This window comes from Leuciscus leuciscus, assembly GCF_965113295.1.
Source record: "Leuciscus leuciscus genome assembly, chromosome: 19".
Lineage (NCBI taxonomy): Eukaryota > Metazoa > Chordata > Actinopteri > Cypriniformes > Leuciscidae > Leuciscus > Leuciscus leuciscus.
Genome location: NC_138743.1, coordinates 37,755,691 through 37,777,837, shown reverse-complemented (window position 1 = coordinate 37,777,837; position 22,147 = coordinate 37,755,691). Strand labels below are relative to the sequence as shown.

The 22,147-nt window shown below is 41.5% G+C and overlaps 1 protein-coding gene across 2 annotated transcripts in view; it reads left to right on the top strand.

Moving 5' to 3' along the window:
• Window positions 1–19,353, top strand: part of med23 (mediator complex subunit 23) — a 69,641-nt gene extending 50,288 nt beyond the window's left edge. For both annotated transcript variants that reach the window (XM_082147831.1, XM_082147830.1), the window contains 8 exons: window positions 1,342–1,558; window positions 2,758–2,994; window positions 5,611–5,776; window positions 5,870–5,942; window positions 6,259–6,473; window positions 12,597–12,717; window positions 15,044–15,175; window positions 18,929–19,353. In XM_082147831.1, the coding sequence (XP_082003957.1) occupies window positions 1,342–1,558; window positions 2,758–2,994; window positions 5,611–5,776; window positions 5,870–5,942; window positions 6,259–6,473; window positions 12,597–12,717; window positions 15,044–15,175; window positions 18,929–19,111 (1,344 nt within the window). In that variant the 3' untranslated portion in view covers window positions 19,112–19,353. The remainder of the gene's footprint in view (window positions 1–1,341; window positions 1,559–2,757; window positions 2,995–5,610; window positions 5,777–5,869; window positions 5,943–6,258; window positions 6,474–12,596; window positions 12,718–15,043; window positions 15,176–18,928) is intronic.
• Window positions 19,354–22,147: the final 2,794 nt, after the last annotated feature.

Here is a 22,147-nt window from a genome sequence, read left to right as displayed (position 1 = left end):
TTATGAGTTCAGTGCATCCATAAGGAGTTCTGCATAAGACAGTAGTGTTATTCACTTTGAGTCGGTTTACTGTTGATTCAATTCAGTTCAATAACTGTGATTTGGCAAAGTTCATCAATTATGAAACAGTCGACTCCGCTGTAAAGAAGCTCTGCAGGAAACAATAGCCGCGTTTCCATTACCCTTCAAATTGCGCAAATTGCGAATTGAAAATATGCCCAATGGAATTTCACGTCAATTTCACAAAAACTCCCATTTATCGCAAAAATTGTTTTTCAAAAGGAGGTTTTTCAGGCAATTCGAAAAAGAAATATTTCGCAAAACTGCAATGGAAACAGTTTTTGCGCATTAACAGTCACCTGACGTAGATGAGGCGGTGTGTTTGGACAGAATACGAGACAGAGCTCTTTATTAAACTCATATAAGACAAAAGAATTACAGGAATACTGGATTCTAAACCTCAAATAAATGCCACAATCAAGACCTGGAAGCAGATCTGAGGGAGAAACACCCAGAAACTCCTCATATGAGCCGCTCACAAGTATAATAAGGGTCGTTCCTTACCATTAATGCTTGGAAAACACAGATACATCTCCTTCCATTACTAATAATGGCCAGTGCAGTGGCTGGGATATAGTACATAGTTTTAGTCGCATAACATCGTTAATGGAAACGCCGTCATTTCGCAATAGTTTTTTGTCGACATTTAGAAAAAATCGCAAAAGTTTTGCGCAAAACTGCAATGGAAACAGTTTTTGCGCATTTACAGGTCACCTGACGTAGATGACGCGGTGTGTTTGGACAGAATACGAGACAGAGCTCTTTATTAAACTCATATAAGACAAAAGAATTACAGGAATACTGGATTCTAAACCTCAAATAAATGCCACAATCAAGACCTCGAAGCAGATCTGAGGGAGAAACACCCAGAAACACCTCATATGTGCCGCTCTCAAGTATAATAAGGGTCGTTCCTTACCATTAGTGCTTGGAAAACATTTTGTTTTTGGAATTATTTTACTGATCGCGCGAGAAAAAATGAAGTTTTAGTCGCATAACATCGGTTAATGGAAACGCCGTCATTTCGCAAGTTTTTTGTCGACATTTAGAAAAAATCGCAAAAGTTTTGCGCAAATCTGTAATGGAAACGCGCCTAGTGATGTGATCATCCAGCCTAATTCAGTTCAAGTTTGGTTCTCATCCAGTAGTGTCAGTGCAGTCAAATCGTTTAGCCAAAAGCCGGCCCATTGAACGCCTGGATTCCAGCGGTCTCTGAGTCAGGGTTGGGAGGCGTTGTGATAGTTGTGCTGGTGATGAGCTCCTCCACTGTGCTCCCTGCAGAAGTATCCCGAGAAGCTGTACTTCGAAGGCCTGGCGGAGCAGGTCAACCCTCCCATTCAGCTGCAGTCCCAGTACCTGCCCATCTACTTCGGGAACGTGTGCCTGCGCTTCCTTCCCGTGTTCGACATCGTCATCCATCGCTTCCTGGAGCTGCTGCCCGTGTCCAAGTCCCTGGAGACGCTGCTCGACCACCTGGGCGGCCTCTACAAGTTTCACGGTGAGAGGCAGGAGGGCTCGTGGATCTCACGCAGGGAATTAAAAGAGTTTAAATTATTATTTAGGAGCACCTATCCTGCTTTTTTCCATCTTTCTATAGTGTGTGATGTTGCCGTTGGAGCATGAAAACGAGAGTTCTTCTCTATATCAGTGTCACTGTTCCTGAACTCTTGAAACGCCTCCATTGTAGTCTTGAGTTTCTTCCGGGAACGAACACGTCACAATATTCCTCATTATAATAATTAATACGCAGAATAAAGGGGCGGGGCCTGGTTGAGTTAGTTAGTAGTGTGTTGAAACTGGCGGTTATGGTAAGGTGCGGGACATTTCCCAAACAAACTCAAAGCTCTCGACCAGTCACAACACACTGCTCCAGCCGACCAATCAGAGCATAGTGTGCTTTTCAGAAGGAGGGGCTTCATAGAGACAGGAACTAAACAGAGCGTTACTGACAGACTGGGAAGAGAGGAGCTGCAACAATGGAGAATATGAGGAAAATAATCAACATTCAAGCAGGAAAACCTGTTCTAGTAGAGCCTGAAACAACAGTCCCCCTGTAGTCAATAATTGTATCCCTTAAAACTCATCTTTGATCACCAAAATAACACATTTAAATGTTTTTTCCTTTAAAAAAAAATCTCCATGCCTTAAAATATCTTGAATGTAACTCGACACCCTTGCCTCATTTAGTATACGCGGTTCTATGAATATGCAAATGAGCCCCGCCTCCACTCACTCAGCTCAGAGATCCACTGGTTGACGATCACACGTTGATCTGATTGGTTACAAGGTAGTTTGTGACGTCAGAAACACCAGCGATTTCAAAGCGTGTTTTTGAGACTGTCTTTGGTTCACTGCAGGTTTAAGGAGGAAATACTCAGCAATGGTGTCGACTTATGAACTTACACATGGTTTGTCTTAAAGCATATTAAAAACACCACATAGACATTTAAACAACATTAAAAACTTAAAATTTACCACAGGGGGATTTTAAGATATCAAACTTTAAATTAAAATTGTAAATAACACATAATCAAGTTGTAAACTGCAATCATATTTCTTCCCCCCCTCCCCCCCACACATTAAATATTATTGTTCTTACTGAAGAACACAGTTTTTGAATTGTGATTTATTAATTTGATTAATTAATTATGATTTTTTTTTGCTTTTACTCTTTTACCATAAACCTTTGGCATGCAGATCGTCCGGTGACGTACCTGTACAACACGCTGCATTATTACGAGAGACACCTACGAGATCGCACCAACCTGAAGAGGAAGCTGGTCCACGCCATCATGAGCTCGCTCAAGGACAACCGCACCCCCGGCTGGTGTCTCAGCGAGACCTACCTGAAGTGTGGGATGAACCCCCGGGAGGACAACATCTGGATCCCCGACGACACCTACTACTGCAAACTCATCGGGCGGCTGGTGGATAATATCCTTTCCTGAGCACATCACAGTCAGCGGCATCACAATAATGCATTTAAGAGATACAGGGATGGCATTGTTTTCCCGCATCTCCAATCTGAGATGTATGACCCATGCGAATTGGGTCAATCTGAGAAAAAAAGAATAGTTATGGAGTGGTGACTGCATGAGGATCGCAGAACAGCCAAAAGTGATTACTAAACAAAGCACAAAACACTGTTTTCAAATTCCTGCATGTATTTATTATGCATGGATTGCTTCTGACTGCTGTGTTTGAGGAAGCTTTAGCATCTCAGTCAGGGTCCAACATTTACACTCGTCAGCCACTGAATCAGAGTAAAAATCAGCGTTCACGAGTATATAAAGCCGTGTAACTCACCAGTTGGCTGGTAACTTTATATATTTTAACAATGTATGGTTGTGAGAACATGATTCGGAATAGTGTGATTATCTCATATTAATATAGCCTGGTTAAAACCAGACCATTCTCAGTAGTAACTGAGTTATGGTCTGGCAAAGCTTCATTAATAACTCATTTCCAAAGGGGCGTCACCAATGGACGTCGCTCAAATGCCTCTGGGCGCAATTGGATAGACCTAAAACCAATCAGAGCGATCGTCATCGTGTAAAGCCCGCCTCAACGTTTCTGATTGGTGCCTTGATTTGGACGGATTAGAAATGGGCTTGAATGGGCTCTTTGCCAGACTACTTGCAGAGCAAATCTAAATTTGCTGGAAGTTTGTCTGGGTTTTCCCAGGCTAATATTAATATTAATATATAGAGTAATTTAATTATGTATTTATAAAAAGCAGGTCATGATATGGTGTTTTTGGTGTCTGCTTCAGAGTCGCTTATATAGACAAGTTTCCCGGGCACTTCCGGTTTACTTCCTGTTTCTGCCAAGAACTTCCGGCGCAGGCTGAGTAATGGTGTAAAAATGGCTTTGGAATGGCAACATTCGACCGAAAATCTTGTTAAAAATGGTGTTTTGACCATAACATCATGGGCGGACAACATGTCGATATGGCCCAGCATCACAACATCCAAGATCTTTTCTTATTTTATTGATTCCATGGCGGTGGATGGGAATGCAATTAATAACCTGAAAAGCTCAGAGGCGTTTCAGTACCTCCATTCCGACAAAGTGGGCTGTGTACTTTTACACGATATGGGCAGTTTAATTTACCTAAAGGCCGATGTTCAACCAAGCCAGTCCGTTAACAATTCAGCGCATAACGCCTGGGTTTTGGTTACCAAGACGGGAGATGTGGAGACTGCAGGCTGTACCTGTATTGCCGGACCCGGACGTTCCTGTAGCATGTTTGGAAACACTAGCCATCTTCCCAAATTTGTCATGAGCTTTGCTTATAAATCTGTTGCCAGAAAAGCAGCTTAATGGTCTCTCTTTGGTTTTCCGCCTAAATAAATGTGACCCGTTCAGGCAAAATGAGTCACAATGAGAAATAATAACACCAAATTTGTCACTCACCAAGTCAAAACCAAATATCTATAGGAAAAATATATATTCAACTTTTTTTCCACAATTGTTTGATTAACATTAATGAAACAGACAGCCTATATATTCGGTACGGTGGCCGAGAGGTGCAAAACAAATCCCAGTTACAAAAACAAAACAACAAATTATAAACACAATGGCAAGTCTAAAATCAAAATAACAATTCAGAAAACAAGTATCGCTTGATTCCGGTTCTGGCTTGATTGACAGGTGTCTCGTCCATTCAGCGATAAGTATGTCATTCTCAAAATATACCTACCTTTTCCGTTTTGTATGAATTGTCGTTGTGTTTTCTGAATTGTTTTTTTGTTTTTAGACTTGCCATTGTGTTTATAATTTGTTGTTTTGTTTTTGGATTTGTTATTATTATTTTTTTATTGCGATTTGTTTTGCACCTCTCGGCCACCGAAATTCGGACCTACTATAACGGATCTAATATAATGTTACACATCAGATGATTTTCCCTAACTAAACGTATATTTAATTACGTTAAGATATTTTTTCCGTGAACACTCGGCAAGACAGATATTTTGAAATACTGTAACTCTTTGTGTGTGTGTGTATATCGGGATCGTCTTTGTGCGCAAGCATCGGATCTGTCAGTCGGCGCCAGTAAGATTGTTTTTCGTGGACCAAGGAAAGGTGGTACTCTCAGAAAACGTACAAATAAAGATACTTTTAGATGTTTAATCGCTATTTGGAGCATTGGGATCGACTTGATGAACTCAAGACCTCAAAATCAACCAAAATCATAAAATTTCACTTGTTTTGCCTGTAGCTCGAAATGATCCTGTGTGTATTCCCACTCATTTAGCCAGCACGGGTCTCAAATGTTCTGTGGTTTAACATTGGAAACTCTTCAATGTTGGCTTTAAGCTGATGCACATGCTGCCTCTGACTAGCGACGGCTGTGATGCAAACTAACGGCTACTGGCCATTTATATAAAAAGGTCTGAGATATCCATCCCACACCAACTTCCTGTCTAAATAAGAAATATGTCAAGACAGGAAAGAATCCCACTCAGGCGACTCTTTAGAGTGTGTAGTGTGTGAGTTAATATAGCAGAGGTGTGTATGGTCTCAGTGAGTCTCCTTAACCGAGGGCACCCATGGCAGGGAAGTCCCCGGGGCCGTTCCCCAACTGCGACTGGCGCTTCAACGAGTTCCCCAACCCGGCGGCGCACGCGCTGCACGTCACCTGTGTGGAGCTCATGGCTCTGGCTGTGCCCGGCAAAGACGTGGGCAACGCCCTGCTCAATGTGGTGCTCAAGAGGTCAGAGGTCATGACACACGAGACGCATGTTCGTTCATACAGTGCTGTGTGTTGAAGTATGGGTTTGATGTGTGATATATGTGTGTTTTGCAGCCAGCCGCTGGTTCCCCGTGAGAACGTCACGGCCTGGATGAACGCGATTGGACTGGTCATCACTGCTCTGCCTGTACGCACACGGTTTATGTTCCTCTCTCTGTCGCTCTCTCTCTCATACAGCAGCTAGTAACAGTAACTCCTGCTGGATGATGATGATGTAGACTCGCCATCGGCCGCTTGGGTTAGCTGCAGCGTTTGGGACCATAATTGTTCTGTGCATTTATTGCCCTTGGTTTGGTTCTCTTGGTTATTTTATTAAATAAATTAAACTTAGAAGCTACATTTAGGTCCACATCTCCTCTTGCTTACCTGGCCTTGCCGTGAAGCATATTTCTAAGACTCGATATCTCTGTTCAAGTTAATGTAATGTTCTGTTTCTTGCTCAGGAGCCGTACTGGATCGTCCTCCATGACCGCATCGTGAGTGTGATCAGCAGTCCGGTTCTGAGTTCGGAGTCGGACTGGGTCGGGTACCCCTTCCAGCTGCTGGACTTCACCGCGTGCCACCAGTCGTACTCAGAGATGCACTGCAGTTACATTCTGGCGCTCGCACACGCCGTCTGGCATCACTCCAGCATCGGCCAGCTCTCCCTCATCCCCAAGTAAGACATCAGAGCCGTCACTGCATAAATTATAAATGAAATATAGATTAATCCTTATCAAAGCTACAAATGCTCTTTAGTCTAGATCAGTGAGTGATCTGCTCTGTTCCCTGTGTTCTTTGGTTAACTTAAAAGTCCAGTCATTTTATGAAAAAAGGTTGAACAAATTGCAACAGAAGCAAACTCAACTGATTCTGTATCCTCAATATGTCCTGAGTAAGGGAAAAAAGCCCAGAAGAATCCCATTAGGGGAAAGTTTCGAAAAGACCCAAATATAGTCTATTCATTCTCTTTCTCACGTGAATAGGGTAAAAACTGTAACCTTTAGATATCACCATGAAAATTACTGAGTTGATTACTTACATCAAGACAAACAAAAAATGTATTACAAGTTTTATGAAATGGTTTGTTAACATGGACAAACGGTGCATAATCTAATTACGTATGTGCTAATTTGCATAAATACCACAGCAGATCTAAACATTGGGTATCGCCAGGTGAACATGTCTTGTTGAATCTTGTTGACATATAACAGTAAAATACTTAATGTTAAGGTCTGAGTGGAACCCGTTAAGGTCTGAGTGGAACCCGTTACGGCTACCCATGAGCACTAACACACAGAGTCAGGAAGAAGTACTTTAGAACAGAATACAGACAGAATTAGAGGCTGCTGTCACTTTAAGATCTGCTGCCGCTGCAGGATCTCACGCATTTCATTTTCTCATTTACTCTTGACTTTCATTTAAGATTTTATTTAACTCATTTAAGACGAGAGGATACTCGACAAAACGGACATTTTGGCATAAATGTGTGTGTTGTTGTTCGTTCAAGAGCGAAAGAGAACTGGATTCTGGTGCAATACCTGCTCATCAGAGCTTTCAGTGAGTGTGGACGAGACGTTCCCGGACGCACGCATCGGCACAGGCTCTCTGTGTCCTGCCCCTCCGTCGCGATGACAGCGTGCGATAAAAAAAAATCATAACAAACAAGATTTTGAAAAGTGGGGGGGACATGTCATTTACATTCTGTAAAAGAGATTCTAAACGTTTTATCCGGTTAAATAAAGGGCAAATAAAAATTTAATCACACCTAAAAACTAAGAAATACAGAGTTCTGTCATGAAACTCTAGATGATGCAGGCTGATGGGTCATTAACTCACATCATTCTCTATAGGGCGCAGCTGATTGGTTCCTCTGTATCAGTAGCCAATGAGCTCGCTGCTCAACCTAATACTTGGTCACGTTCACCTTAGAAGTGCAGTGCGCTTTCAGAAACTCTCCCGCTTCCCCAGCTCCACCTGTATAGATCTGCTACAGGTGATTCATGTATGCTGTTGTGCACCAGCAGCGTGTGTTATATGCTCACAAGAGTGTGTCGTGTGTGTGTGTGTGTGTGTGTGTGTGTGTGTGTGTGTGTGTGTGTGTGTGTGTGTGTGTGTGTTGGCAGTAGCGTAGCAGATCTTTTCCTCCAAGACCAAACATATCACATTACCATGCCAAATACTCAGAGTTGTCATGACAGAACTTTGTTTAACATATTTAATAAATAGATTTTACTATTATTGCCACAATAATCTATAATCTGTCTTTCTTTAAATGCATTATTTTATAATCAGAAAATTCAAATGTCTTATTCATATGTATTGATATTTTGGTACATAAACCAATTACAGTACATACTGAATAAAATTGCAGTCAAACCCTTATTAAGTCCTTGTTGAATGTGTTCTGCAAAATACATGATTTATTTTGAGATTGAATACAGAATACATTTTATTTGTGCCTTAAAAAATGTCTTGAGTTAAATTTGACTGCAGATGCTGATAAATCCATGAGTGTTGTAGTGAGTGAGTGAGTTGTTTGTTGAGTAGTTCTGAAATGCAGTACTAGTGTGTGTGTGATGTGTGAGGATGAGTGCTGCAATGCTTCAGTTCTCCTGCCTCCACACGCTCCTCATCCCACATCTCACACACACACACACACACACACACACACACACACACACACACACACACACACACAGAGAGACGCATCAGTGCGCTCAGATCTTCTTCACAACCCATTCTACTTCAGTGATCTGCTGTCTTTTCAAATGATAATCTGTTTTGTACCAGGATGAAGCCGGACAGGACGGTTTGAAAAAATGGATTTCATAACATTGTCATAACAAAATTTATTTATTTTTTATCTTTGCAATAATGTACTGATGAATCGAGGACATTAGGAGCAGTGCATTATACTGTAAAATAAAGTCAATTTTGATTTTCTGTTGACTTGAAAGGTAGTTCATGTAGTGTACACTAAAAAAATATTATTACAATTTAATTTAACTGTTTTCTATGTGAATATATGTTAAAATGTAATTTATTCCTGTGATCAAAGCTGAATTTTCAGCATCATTACTCCAGTCTTCAGTGTCACATGATCCTTCACAAATCATTCTAATATGATGATTTGATGCTCAAGAAACATTTATGATTATTATCAATGTTGAAAACAGTTTCATATTTTTGTGGAAACTGTGATACATTTTATTTTTCAGAATTCTTTGATGAATAGAAAGTTTAAAAGAACAGCATTTATTTGAAACAAATTTTCTGTGACTTTATAGATGTCACTTTTGATCAATGCAATGCATTCTCGCTGAATAAAAGTATTAATTTCTCTATAGAAGAAACAGTCGTACTTGAACGGTAGTGTGTGTGTGTCAGACCTCGTGCTGCGGTCACATGCTCTGTTTGTTTTGAAGTGTGAAAGCGTCTGTGTGTAACTGTGTCTGCTCACAGTGTGTGACGTCTGGGATCGTGTCCATGAACACACACAGATAACTCAGTGACAGGCGGCTCGTGGAGGAGCAGTGATGGGACACGCTTAACAGCGTCTCACACACTCGTCTGCAGCGACGGGGGAACGTTAGCACACACTCCTCTCCGCCCGTACAGTGAAACGATTTAACAGTGCACATCATTATTGTGTTTAATTCATGTCTCGTTATATTGAATCAGAATAAGTTCCTCCTGCAGCATCTCTTCTCTTCTCTGATGACGAGGGCGGAGCAACCTGTCAATCACACGAGATCCACCAATAGCAGACCACAACCATCCAATCAATTCCCCACAGAGACTATCAAGCCCCGCCCACATTTGTTCTTGTTCCTGAAGCGTTTCACTCGGATATATACGACACAATAGGAGAGAAAAGACTAACTTCCGCTTCATACAGCGGTGTGAGTGTTTTACTACAGCTCTGATCACCCCAATCCCAATCGAGGCACAATTAGTCTGATTAATGAAGATCTGGTCACAGTGGAGGACATCATCATGACTCAGAGACTCACATCGATCTGTCTGGAGGTCATGAAATCTGAACATTAAACCCATTTTCATGACATTTTCCACTCTTCTACTTGAAACACAATGACCTTCAGTTATTGATCATGTCAAGGATGAGCTTCATGAATCTGATATATCTGTGAACATGCACCCTTCCATCCATCTACGACATATTACGATATAAACACTTCATACTTATATTGTCATAATTCATCAACAATAGACCAAAGCAATCGTTTGGCATGATTTTTTTTCAATATAAAAAGACTCTTAGGGCCCTATCTTGCACCCAGCGCAATTGATTTTGTACACCGACGCATGCATCATTCCTATTTTGCACCGGACGCACAGTGGACTTTTCCCTCCACAGACGCACGTCTGTAAATTAGGGAATGAACTTGCGCTCCCGGGGGCGGTTCAGTGAAAAGAGGAGGCGTGTTCCGGCGCAAACGTTCCCTGGTGCTATTTTGCAGTTTCAGAAAACAATTCCGCCACTGACCAGGAGAAACCTAGTCTAAAGTCAGTGGCGCGTTGCACATGTTATTCAGATGCTATTTTAAGGGCGCATGCTTGGCCATAATCAATGTAGCGTATGCACAACACACATACACTTTGCTTCTCTCATCTACACACAGACGCAGCAGTTCACATTTTTAGAAAACCATACATTATTACAAGGAAAAATATTACCACACGAGGGAAATCATTGTTGTGTCCATGAAGATGTGAAAAATAGGCATAAATCTAGCTTATACATTTACCCAAATTATTATACGCCTGTTTAACCGAAGCTAATTTGGGTGTGTTTCTCCATCCCCAATGGCAAATCCGCCGTTATAATAGCAATCCTCCATGGAACAAACGCGCCTGCTCTTAAAGGGAATGTGAGATGACGCTCTGATTGGTTTATTTCACGTTACGCCCAAACCACACCTATGAGTAATGAAGCGACTTCAGACCAACTCATTTTAGATTTGCGTCGGGCGCAAGAGTCATTTATCCCGCCGGTATAATAGCAACAGCGCCCGAGATCCGCCCACAAAGTTACTTGCGTTTCAGATCGTTAAAATAGGGACCTTGAGGTTTTCGTGAATATAGCACATGAAAGGGAAGTTGCGCTCGTCTTTTCTTCACTATTGTGACGAATATCTGAGTGAAACGGCTTCTGGAACAACTCTGCAAAAAAAAATCTGTAAATTAATGTTAAAATACTGGCAGCGGAGACACAAGCAATATACTGTAATTTTGCGATATTAATACTGTGAAATGACTGTTGCGGTGAAAAGTGCATGCAGTCCATTTCTGTGATTATTTCTGTTTACAATACACTCGTAAAAATGGTGGGTTGAAAACAATTTGGGTCATTTTGTAAACACAGCTCGAATTAGATTAGTAATTTCTTGTGTGATTTTCATTTTCCAGAGTATAAACACAGCAGTAATAGGCTAATGAAAAGGTGAACATTTATTTATGAGCAAGAACACCCAAAATGGACAAAAATACAGGCAAGAGTAAAAGCAACATGCACATTTATGTCAGAAAAAGTGCAGTAAAGAATACAAACTCCAGCTCTGTTACAGCTCATACAGGTAAGCTGTGTTTCCTCCTGCTCATGAGCACTAGACAGCCTAAACCATCAGAGTGCCACCGAGAAATACAGTCTGAAAGCCTTAATAAACACTGAAATTTGGGAATAAATCGACAGGATTTTACCCTCTCCGTTTAATGCATTTATAATCACTGACTTATAAGCTTGTTCAGTTCCAGCTCATCAGTCACCGTTCCAGTGATTTAGATGTGTGAGAAAACACTCCGGCCAAAACCTCCAGTTTCAGAGTTTTCTCTAAAGGGATTAGAAGTTTCCTTCTGTTTTCCACAGGTATTCCTGTCATAAGTGCCACAAACATGTTCATTTCAGGTGCCACCTTTCAGCTTCAGTTCTTCCCGCTCGCCACAGTTACCGGTCCAGGTGTAAAACAACACGCTCTTTGATTATTTTCCTTCTGTTTTCCACACATATTCCCTGTCATGAGCACCTCAAACTCCTTTGAAACACCCGTTCAGCGCCTTTGTGCTATTGGCACCAGCCCACAATGCATTGCGTACTACAGTACAAAACCGTAATACATAAATACAGTAGATCAGTGTTGAAAATCGGGCTGGAAATTTACAGCAGTTGCTTACCATGCAGAATATTACCCAGCATGCAGTGTGTTCTACAGTACATTACTGTTTTAAAGGGAAACAGTAAGTTACTGTCAGAATTTGGCCATTTTTACAGCAATTTTTTACAGTGAAGAACAAATGTGGGCGGGGCTTGATTGTGTCTGTGGGGGATTGATTGGATGGTTGTGGTTCGCTATTGGTGGATCTCGTGTGATTGACAGGTTGCTCCGCCCTCGTCATCAGAGAAGAGAAGAGATGCTGCAAGAGGAACTTATTCTGATTCAAGATAACGAGACACATGAATTAAACACAATAATGATGTGCACTGATAAATCATTTAGTAATAAACACTGCAAAATACATAAAAAACAGGAATTGCCAATTTCATGGGGACTTTAATTCGGTGTTACAGTTTCTGCATTTCTTGGTTCCCATTAATAGAGTCTCATGTAGTTTGAATACAGTTCGTCAAGCCAACGTGTAATTATTGATTGATTGTTGGTGTCTGTTGCTGCTGGACACTGTGTTGCAGTGATTTGATGGTGTGTGTGTGTGTGTGTGTGTGTGTGTGTGTGTGTGTGTGTGTGTGTGTGTGTGTGTGTGTGTGTGTGTGTGTGTGTGTCAGGTTCCTGTCGGAGGTGCTGAAGCCCATCGTGAAGACTGAGTTCCAGCTGCTGTACGTGTATCACCTGGTGGGGCCATTTCTGCAGCGCTTCCAGCAGGAGAGGACCAGATGCATGCTGGAGGTAGAGCCACACACACACACACACACACCTGCACTCTTCAAAGCAGAGCCTCATGGGAAAGAGAGACGAGACTTGATTAGGCCACAGGCCGGCACACACACACACACACACACACTTAGAGAGCGCCTGAGTGGAGTAGTTCCTTCTGTGCTCCTGTGGGGCTGTGTGACGCAGTCCATCTCTCCACACACTGACCACTGCACATTACCCAGAAACCCTTCAGCTCCACACACTGACCACTGCACATTACCCAGAAACCCTTCAGATCCACACACTGACCATAGCACATTACCCAGAAACCCTTCAGATCCACACACTGACCACAGCACATTACCCAGAAACCCTTCAGCTCCACACACTGACCACTGCACATTACCCAGAAACCCTTCAGATCCACACACTGACCACAGCACATTACCCAGAAACCCTTCAGCTCCACACACTGACCACAGCACATTACCCAGAAACCCTTCAGATCCACACACTGACCACAGCACATTACCCAGAAACCCTTCAGATCCACACACTGACCACAGCACATTACCCAGAAACCCTTCAGCTCCACACACTGACCACAGCACATTACCCAGAAACCCTTCAGCTCCACACACTGACCACAGCACATTACCCAGAAACCCTTCAGCTCCACACACTGACCACAGCACATTACCCAGAAACCCTTCAGCTCCACACACTGACCACAGCACATTACCCAGAAACCCTTCAGCTCCACACACTGACCACAGCACATTACCCAGAAACCCTTCAGCTCCACACACTGACCACAGCACATTACCCAGAAACCCTTCAGCTCCACACACTGACCACAGCACATTACCCAGAAACCCTTCAGCTCCACACACTGACCACAGCACATTACCCAGAAACCCTTCAGCTCCACACACTGACCACAGCACATTACCCAGAAACCCTTCAGCTCCACACACTGACCACAGCACATTACCCAGAAACCCTTCAGCTCCACACACTGACCACAGCACATTACCCAGAAACCCTTCAGCTCCACACACTGACCACAGCACATTACCCAGAAACCCTTCAGCTCCACACACTGACCACAGCACATTACCCAGAAACCCTTCAGCTCCACACACTGACCACAGCACATTACCCAGAAACCCTTCAGCTCCACACACTGACCACAGCACATTACCCAGAAACCCTTCAGCTCCACACACTGACCACAGCACATTACCCAGAAACCCTTCAGCTCCACACACTGACCACAGCACATTACCCAGAAACCCTTCAGCTCCACACACTGACCACAGCACATTACCCAGAAACCCTTCAGCTCCACACACTGACCACAGCACATTACCCAGAAACCCTTCAGCTCCACACACTGACCACAGCACATTACCCAGAAACCCTTCAGCTCCACACACTGACCACTGCACATTACCCAGAAACCCTTCAGCTCCACACACTGACCACAGCACATTACCCAGAAACCCTTCAGCTCCACACACTGACCACAGCACATTACCCAGAAACCCTTCAGCTCCACACACTGACCACAGCACATTACCCAGAAACCCTTCAGCTCCACACACTGACCACAGCACATTACCCAGAAACCCTTCAGCTCCACACACTGACCACAGCACATTACCCAGAAACCCTTCAGCTCCACACACTGACCACAGCACATTACCCAGAAACCCTTCAGCTCCACACACTGACCACAGCACATTACCCAGAAACCCTTCAGCTCCACACACTGACCACAGCACATTACCCAGAAACCCTTCAGCTCCACACACTGACCACAGCACATTACCCAGAAACCCTTCAGCTCCACACACTGACCACAGCACATTACCCAGAAACCCTTCAGCTCCACACACTGACCACAGCACATTACCCAGAAACCCTTCAGCTCCACACACTGACCACAGCACAGCACAACCGTGACTGTCTTTATGAGTGAGTCATTGAATCATTTACTTAACCAAATCGCTCTAATATTATCGAGGCATTCAATAACAAAACACCCGTGTGTTACTCGGAGACGAGCAGCGGTTCTGCTGTGGTGGGGTTTGGACACGCTTTACTTCCTGACATGGAGCAAAAACACACGATATTAAGAGATTAATTAAGAGACTTTGTTAGTAACTCATAGAAGGACTGTCATTTCTCCACTTACAACATCTGCATCGGAGCAGATCAGATCAACATAACACCAACATCCACTAATGCTTAATAATAGCATTAATAATAAAGAAGCTACAGTAATGATTGAATGGTGGCCTGTGTTGTGATGTCGTTGCTGATGATGAGTGTGTGTTTCTTCCTCTCTCAGATTGGAGTGGCGTTTTACGAGATGCTCCAGGCTGTGGACCAGCACATTAAACACTTGTCCTATATGGACCCCATCTGTGACTTCCTGTACCACATCAAATACATGTTTACCGGGGACAGCGTTAAAGACCAGGTAACACACACACACACACACACACACACACACACACAGTAACATTCTTCTTCGTATCAAGGCCATAAACACTTCTTGAACATCGGACTAAAATGTTAGATTTTTAGGGAGGTTGGCGGGTGAGATGCTGTCACTAACCATGGGCTAACTATGTGATGATGTAGCACTTTCCTATGAGTGTGTATGATTATTAGGAAACCAGGAAGCATGAAGGTCACCTGTCTCTGGGGCGTAAGCAGTGTGGTGGAGATCCACCAATCAAATACAGTCCGCTCACTCAATGGTGAAAGTAAATGAGATGTATTTGTCTGAAGTGGCGATCCAGGGTAGTTTCTCAGAGAGCCACTAGATAATCTCTAAGCAAAACCGTATTTATCCAGGAAAATCATACATATTCATTCATCATTGAACAAAGACTCTCAAAGTTGATTGGAAAAGCAAATGAACATGATCATAAGGCCTCCCACTATGTATGTATATAATAGTATGTACACTTTGCGGTTCATCTTCATCCACATTGGTCTTCCTCAACATCCCATAATAGGCCTCACCTGACGAATGTGAACAGTTTGTAATGATGTAAAATAGGCTGTTCTCAGGCCCTCTGCCCTCGACCACATACAGAGGCATTATTCACATGAGTCTCGCAAACTGGAAACATGAGAGAGACAGAAATAGAGTCTAAGTTCTACCAGGAGTGTGATGAAAGTTATGAGCGCCTCAGATAACATACAACATTTCCATATTTATCAGTCCGAATCATCTGACCCTTACCCCGTGAAGCCTTCAGTTCGTCCACTTTCTCCAGAAGCAGTGTCTCCTCCTCCTCTAATCCCTCTGTCATATATTGAGTTAACTGTAAAGGTAGAGTGTCTGTTCTCAATGCATACAATACAAAACTATTGATTTACACACATATACAGTCAAACCAAAACTTATTCAGACACCATGTGTAGTTTTTGATATTTTTTTACTAGTGTGTGCAGGACACTATAGTTCATTTATGTAATTGAGGAGAGCTAAATACATTTTGGTTTGACTGTGTACACTACTGGTCAAAAGTTACATTTATGATTATTATCAGTGTTGAAAACTGTTCTTTGATGAATAGAAAGTTCAAAAGAACAGCATTGATTTAAAATAGAATATTTTCTAACATTATAAATGTCTTTACTGTAACTTTTGATCAGTGTAACTCATCCTTGATGAATAAAAGTATTGATTTATTTTATTTATTTCCCCCAAAAATAAAATTAAAATTATTACTGACCCCAAACTTTTGAACGGTCGTGTTTAATGTTACAAAAGCTTTAGATTTCAGATTAATGCTGTTCTTTTGAACTTTCTACTCATCATAGCATCATGAAATAAAAATGTAAAAAACTGTTTTCAACACTGATAATAATCATAAATGTTTATTGATCATCAAATCCTCATATTAGAGTGATTTCTGAAGGATCATGTGACACTGAAGACGAGTAATGATGCTGAACATTCAGCTTTGATCACAGGAATAAATTACACTTTACTGTATATTCACATAGAGAACAGCTGATTTACATTAGAATAATATTTCACAATATTACTGTTTTTGTTTGTATTTTTAATCTAATAAGCACAGCCTTGGTGAGCAGAAGAGACTTCTTTTAAAAACATTAAAAATCTTACCGATCTCAAACTTTTGACCAGTAGTGTATATTTATCAAAAACAATGTATCTTTCATGATTAGTAAGATTAACTAAATTAATTACGCATAAGCTGTGGTATTAAATACACAGGAATATAATATCTCTCTTAGAGCAGATCGTACAAATTCAAATGGATCAGCCACATATTCAACAAAATGTTAATAGTTGCGAGTTAGCATGAGATCGTGTGTGTGTGTGTGTGTGTGTGTGTGTGTGTCTCACATGAGTGTGTTTGAGGGGGTCGAGTCTCTTTCGGAAGCCTTCTCCCTCAGGGAAGAGCAGGAAAGGTCAGGTGTATCAGCTCAGTATCAGCAGTCTCTGGAGATGAAGATCATTCTCCTGTGTGCGTTTGCTTTATCACCTGATCTTCAGCTTCACTCTCTCACATCATCCTTCAGTCCTGCATATATGAGGTGTTTAATCGTAGTGCTGACGACTGTCACGCGCTTCTGTGTTGAATCTGTGTGATTCTAGTGTTTAATGGATGAGTTTAGAAGGTTTTGTCTTCCGGCATGTCCGGGAAACGGGTCAGTTTAACTCAAAGGGAATTATTCATTTATAGGGAATTTTGAAAGAGTCACTTCTTCTACGGTCGAGCAAATGCCTCGTCCAGCGTTCAGTGACTATCGGCTCTGCAGCGGATCTTAATATCCAAACTATAGTGAAAACACTATTTATTAGCATGGTAACAAGATCAGCAGTTTAAGACATTTCATTTGTAAGCTCATAACGCTTCTCTTTAAAGTCTGTGTAAGGCAACTCAGAGATTAGCTTCTGAACACATGATCAGTGTCAGATATGTACTGCTGAAAGGCTGACCTGTGCGGTGCTGAACTGTGGAGTTACACCGCTAAACACTTTTACCATTTGTGTGTTCAGATATTTAACATTTTGATTACATTTGATTTACTTTGGTGTTTTTTTTTTTATCATTGAACTTTGGCTTGGTTGTTAATAACACATTTTTCTGTGACAAACACATATTTAATACATATATTTAAAATCTTTACACAGACTTTAGATACAAACAAGATTTTATTGATTATTCTAACACACACACACACACACACACACACACACACACACACACGCACACACACACACACATGCACACACACGCACACACACACACACGCACACACACATGCACACACACACACACACACACACACACACACACACACACACGCACACACACACACACATGCACACACACACACACGCACACACACACATGCACACACACACACACACACATGCACACACACATTCATACGAGTTGCAGAAGGTAAGAGAGTGAGGAAAGAATGAGTTTTAGTCAGTGATCTGAGCATAATAGACACATTTATAGGTTTTAGACTTGATATAGAGTTGTTCAGTTGAACGATGTTTGATCATAAGTCTGTCTGGCATTGTTTTGGAATGATCTGATGCATTTTGATCTGTGGATTTCAATCCTGTTTGTAAGAGGTCACTCAGAGGTCTTTAAACAGAAGGTCTGTCTACAAAACAGCACAAGTATGAGCATTGAGACGCACCTTAAAGAGATATTCTGCTTTTCTGCATGTTCATCTTCAGTGTGTGATGTTGCTGTTTGATCATGAAAACGAGAGTTCTTCTCTATATCAGTGTCACTGTTCCTGAACTCCTGAAACACCTCCATTGTAGTCTTGAGTTTCTTCCGGGAACGAACACGTCACAATATTCCTCATTATAATAATTAATGCGCAGAATAAAGGGGCGGGGCCTGGTTGAGTTAGTTAGTAGTGTGTTAAACTGGTAAGGGGCGGGACATTTCCCAAACACACTCGAAGCGCTCAACCAATCACAACACACTGATCCAGCCGACCAATCAGAGCACAGTGTGCTTTTCAGAAGGAGGGGCTTCATAGAGACCGGAAGTAAACAGAGCGTTACTGACAGACTGGGAAGAGAGGAGCCGCAACAATGGAGAATATGAGGAGAATAATCAACATTCAAGCAGGAAAACCTGTTCTAGTAGAGCCTGAAACCACATCAAGACTTTGAGAAAGTGTATAACATGCCCCATTTAATTCTGTGCAGGTGGAGAGGATCATCTGCTCGCTGAGGCCGGCGATGCGTCTGCGCCTGCGCTTCATCACACACATCAGTAAGATGGAGCCGGTGCCGACAGCGAGCAGCGTCTCTCAGACCCCGAGCGTCTCGTCCCCCGCGGCCCCGAGCGGAGCCGGACCCTCCAGTGCTCCTCTGTCTGTGTCCCAGTGAGCCATCTCAAACCCAGTGACCAGTGCTCAGCGGCCCATCTCAACACTGACCGACTGAAGATCATGTGACTACACAAGGCTTTAAACTCCAGACTTACATCACCTGCCTTATTCTCATCTAGGAAGAGCTGTCTTTTTCCTGAAGCCTTCAGCCTGAACTCTGATAGATCAGCTTCTGTTTTTTAGGGTTTTTTGTTTTGTCACGTTTCATTTTTGTAATAAAGACAAATCATGTGTTAAACGTATGTGAGCCTGTGATTTTGTCCTTTTGTGTGTATATTAGAATCACAGTCACAGACTCTAGTGTCTGAAACTACAGCACTAATCAGAGATGATCAAATATATATATATACATTACTGTCCAAAGGCTTGGGTTTTTTAATGCTTTCAGCAAGGACGCATTAAATTTACCAAAAGTGAATTTTGTTCGTTTATAATGTTACAAGATAACATCTCCAAAATGTTAAATACCCTTTGACTAGTAACCAAAAGTCCAAATCATAGTCTCTGCTGCTCCAATTCAACTGATATAAATACTAGTGTAGAACATTGCATAGAAACCGTGTCGATTCCTCGTTTAGTGAGATCAAATAATAAATCTACTGCAGGATCTAGGAAAAATCTAATTGTTATTAAAACAGAAAATGTTGCTATTAGTAAACAAAAACTATTTCTAAAGCTAGGTCTTCTAAACATTAGATCACTCGCACCTAAGGCAGTTATTGTAAATGAAATAGTCACAGATAATAGCTTCGATGTACTTTGCCTTACTGAAACCTGGCTTAAACCAAATGATTATTTCGGTATTAATGAGTCGTCTACTCCTGGATACTGTTATAAGCATGAGCCCCGTCTGATTGGTCGTGGCGGAGGTGTTGCAACCATCTATAGAAATATTCTAAATGTTACTCAGAAAACGGGTTATAAGTTTATTTCATTTGAAGTACTTGTACTAAATGTTACGCTCTTAGATGTTAGAAAAACATTCCTATTATCTCTAGCCTTGGCTACCGTATATAGACCGCCAGGGCCTTACGCTGATTTCCTAAAAGAGTTTGCAGATTTTCTCTCAGACCTATTAGTCAATGTCGATAAAGCATTAATTGTTGGAGATTTTAACATACACGTAGATAATCCAAATGATGCATTAGGGGCTGCGTTTACAGATTTATTAAATTCATTTGGGGTCAAGCAAAACGTCACCGGACCAACACATCGTCTTAATCATACACTCGATTTAATTATATCACATGGAACCGATCCAACCGATATAGATATCATTCCACAAAGTGATGATGTCACTGATCACTACATGGTAACTTGCATATTACGTACTGCTGTAATATGTCATGCGGCGTCGCGTTATCGACCAGGCAGAACAATCCTCCCATCCACCATAGATAATTTCTCAAATTGCTTATCTAATCTGTCTCAGCTGCTGCCTGAACCCAAACAAACAGATGAACTAGAAGAACTAACTAGCACTATGAGCACCATTCTCTCTAGAACATTGGATGTGGTTGCACCTATTAAATTAAAAAAGGTCAGAGAGAAAATTAAAGCACCATGGTATAACAATACTAGAAAAGAGAGAAACCCGTATTTTAGAGCGTAAATGGAAACAAACTAATTTAGAGGTCTTTAGAATCGCGTGGAAAGACAGTATGTCACGTTATAAAAAGGCCCTAAAAGCGGCCAGGGCTGAGCACCTCCGCAAACTAATAGAAAACAACCAAAACAATCCAAGGTTTTTATTTAACACCGTGGCTAGACTAACAAATAAACAGACGTCACCCGAACAAAATATCCCGTTACAGTTCAGTAGTAATGATTTCATGAACTTCTTCACTGAGAAAATAGAAAGCATCAGAACCACAATTGTAAACGTTCAATCTTCAATCGCGCCTTATAATTCAGCTTCAATTATCACCCCGCAAGAACAATTACAGTGCTTTACAACTATAGAACAAAAAGAGTTAAATAAACTTATCACTTCATCTAAAACAACAACATGTTTATTAGATCCTATACCAACTAAACTACTGAAAGAAGTGTTACCTGTAGTGGAAGAGCCTCTCCTCAATTTTATTAACTCGTCTTTATCTCTAGGTCATGTTCCAAGAACATTTAAACTGGCAGTTATAAAACCTCTCATTAAGAAACCACAATTAGATCATAATAATCTAGCAAATTATAGACCCATTTCAAATCTTCCATTTATGTCTAAAATATTAGAAAAAGTGGTGTCCGCTCAACTGGGCTCTTTCTTGCAACAAAATGATATCTATGAAAAGTTTCAGTCTGGATTCAGACCGCATCATAGCACTGAAACTGTGCTCGTTAAAATCACAAATGATTTACTTTTAGCTTCTGACCAAGGCTGTATCTCAATACTAGTTTTACTTGATCTTAGTGCTGCGTTCGATACTATAGATCACACAATACTCTTAGATCGACTACAAAATTATACTGGTGTTCAAGGACAAGCACTAAGCTGGTTCAAATCATACCTATCTGACCGCTACCATTTTGTCTATTTAAATGGAGAAAAATCGATCATAACTCCAGTAAACTATGGAGTGCCGCAGGGATCTGTGTTAGGCCCTCTGTTATTCTCAATATATATGATGCCACTTGGAAATATTATAAGGAAACATGGAATTAGTTTCCATTGTAATGCTGATGACACTCAAATATATATTTCATCACGGCCGGATGAAAACGCTAAATTTTCCAAATTGACAGAGTGTGTTAAAGATATAAAAGATTGGATGACGCGTAATTTTCTTTTATTAAATCCAGACAAGACAGAGGTAATACTTATCGGTTCAAAAAACCGCCCACAAAACCTCGCACAATACAACTTTAACATCATAGGATGTCCTGTTACTTTATCCTCTACAGTAAAAGACCTGGGTGTTATACTCGATTGCAACCTGTCTTTTGAAAATCATATTTCATATGTTACAAAAACAGCCTTTTTCCACCTTAGAAACATTGCTAAGCTACGTAATATGCTATCAGTTTCTGATGCAGA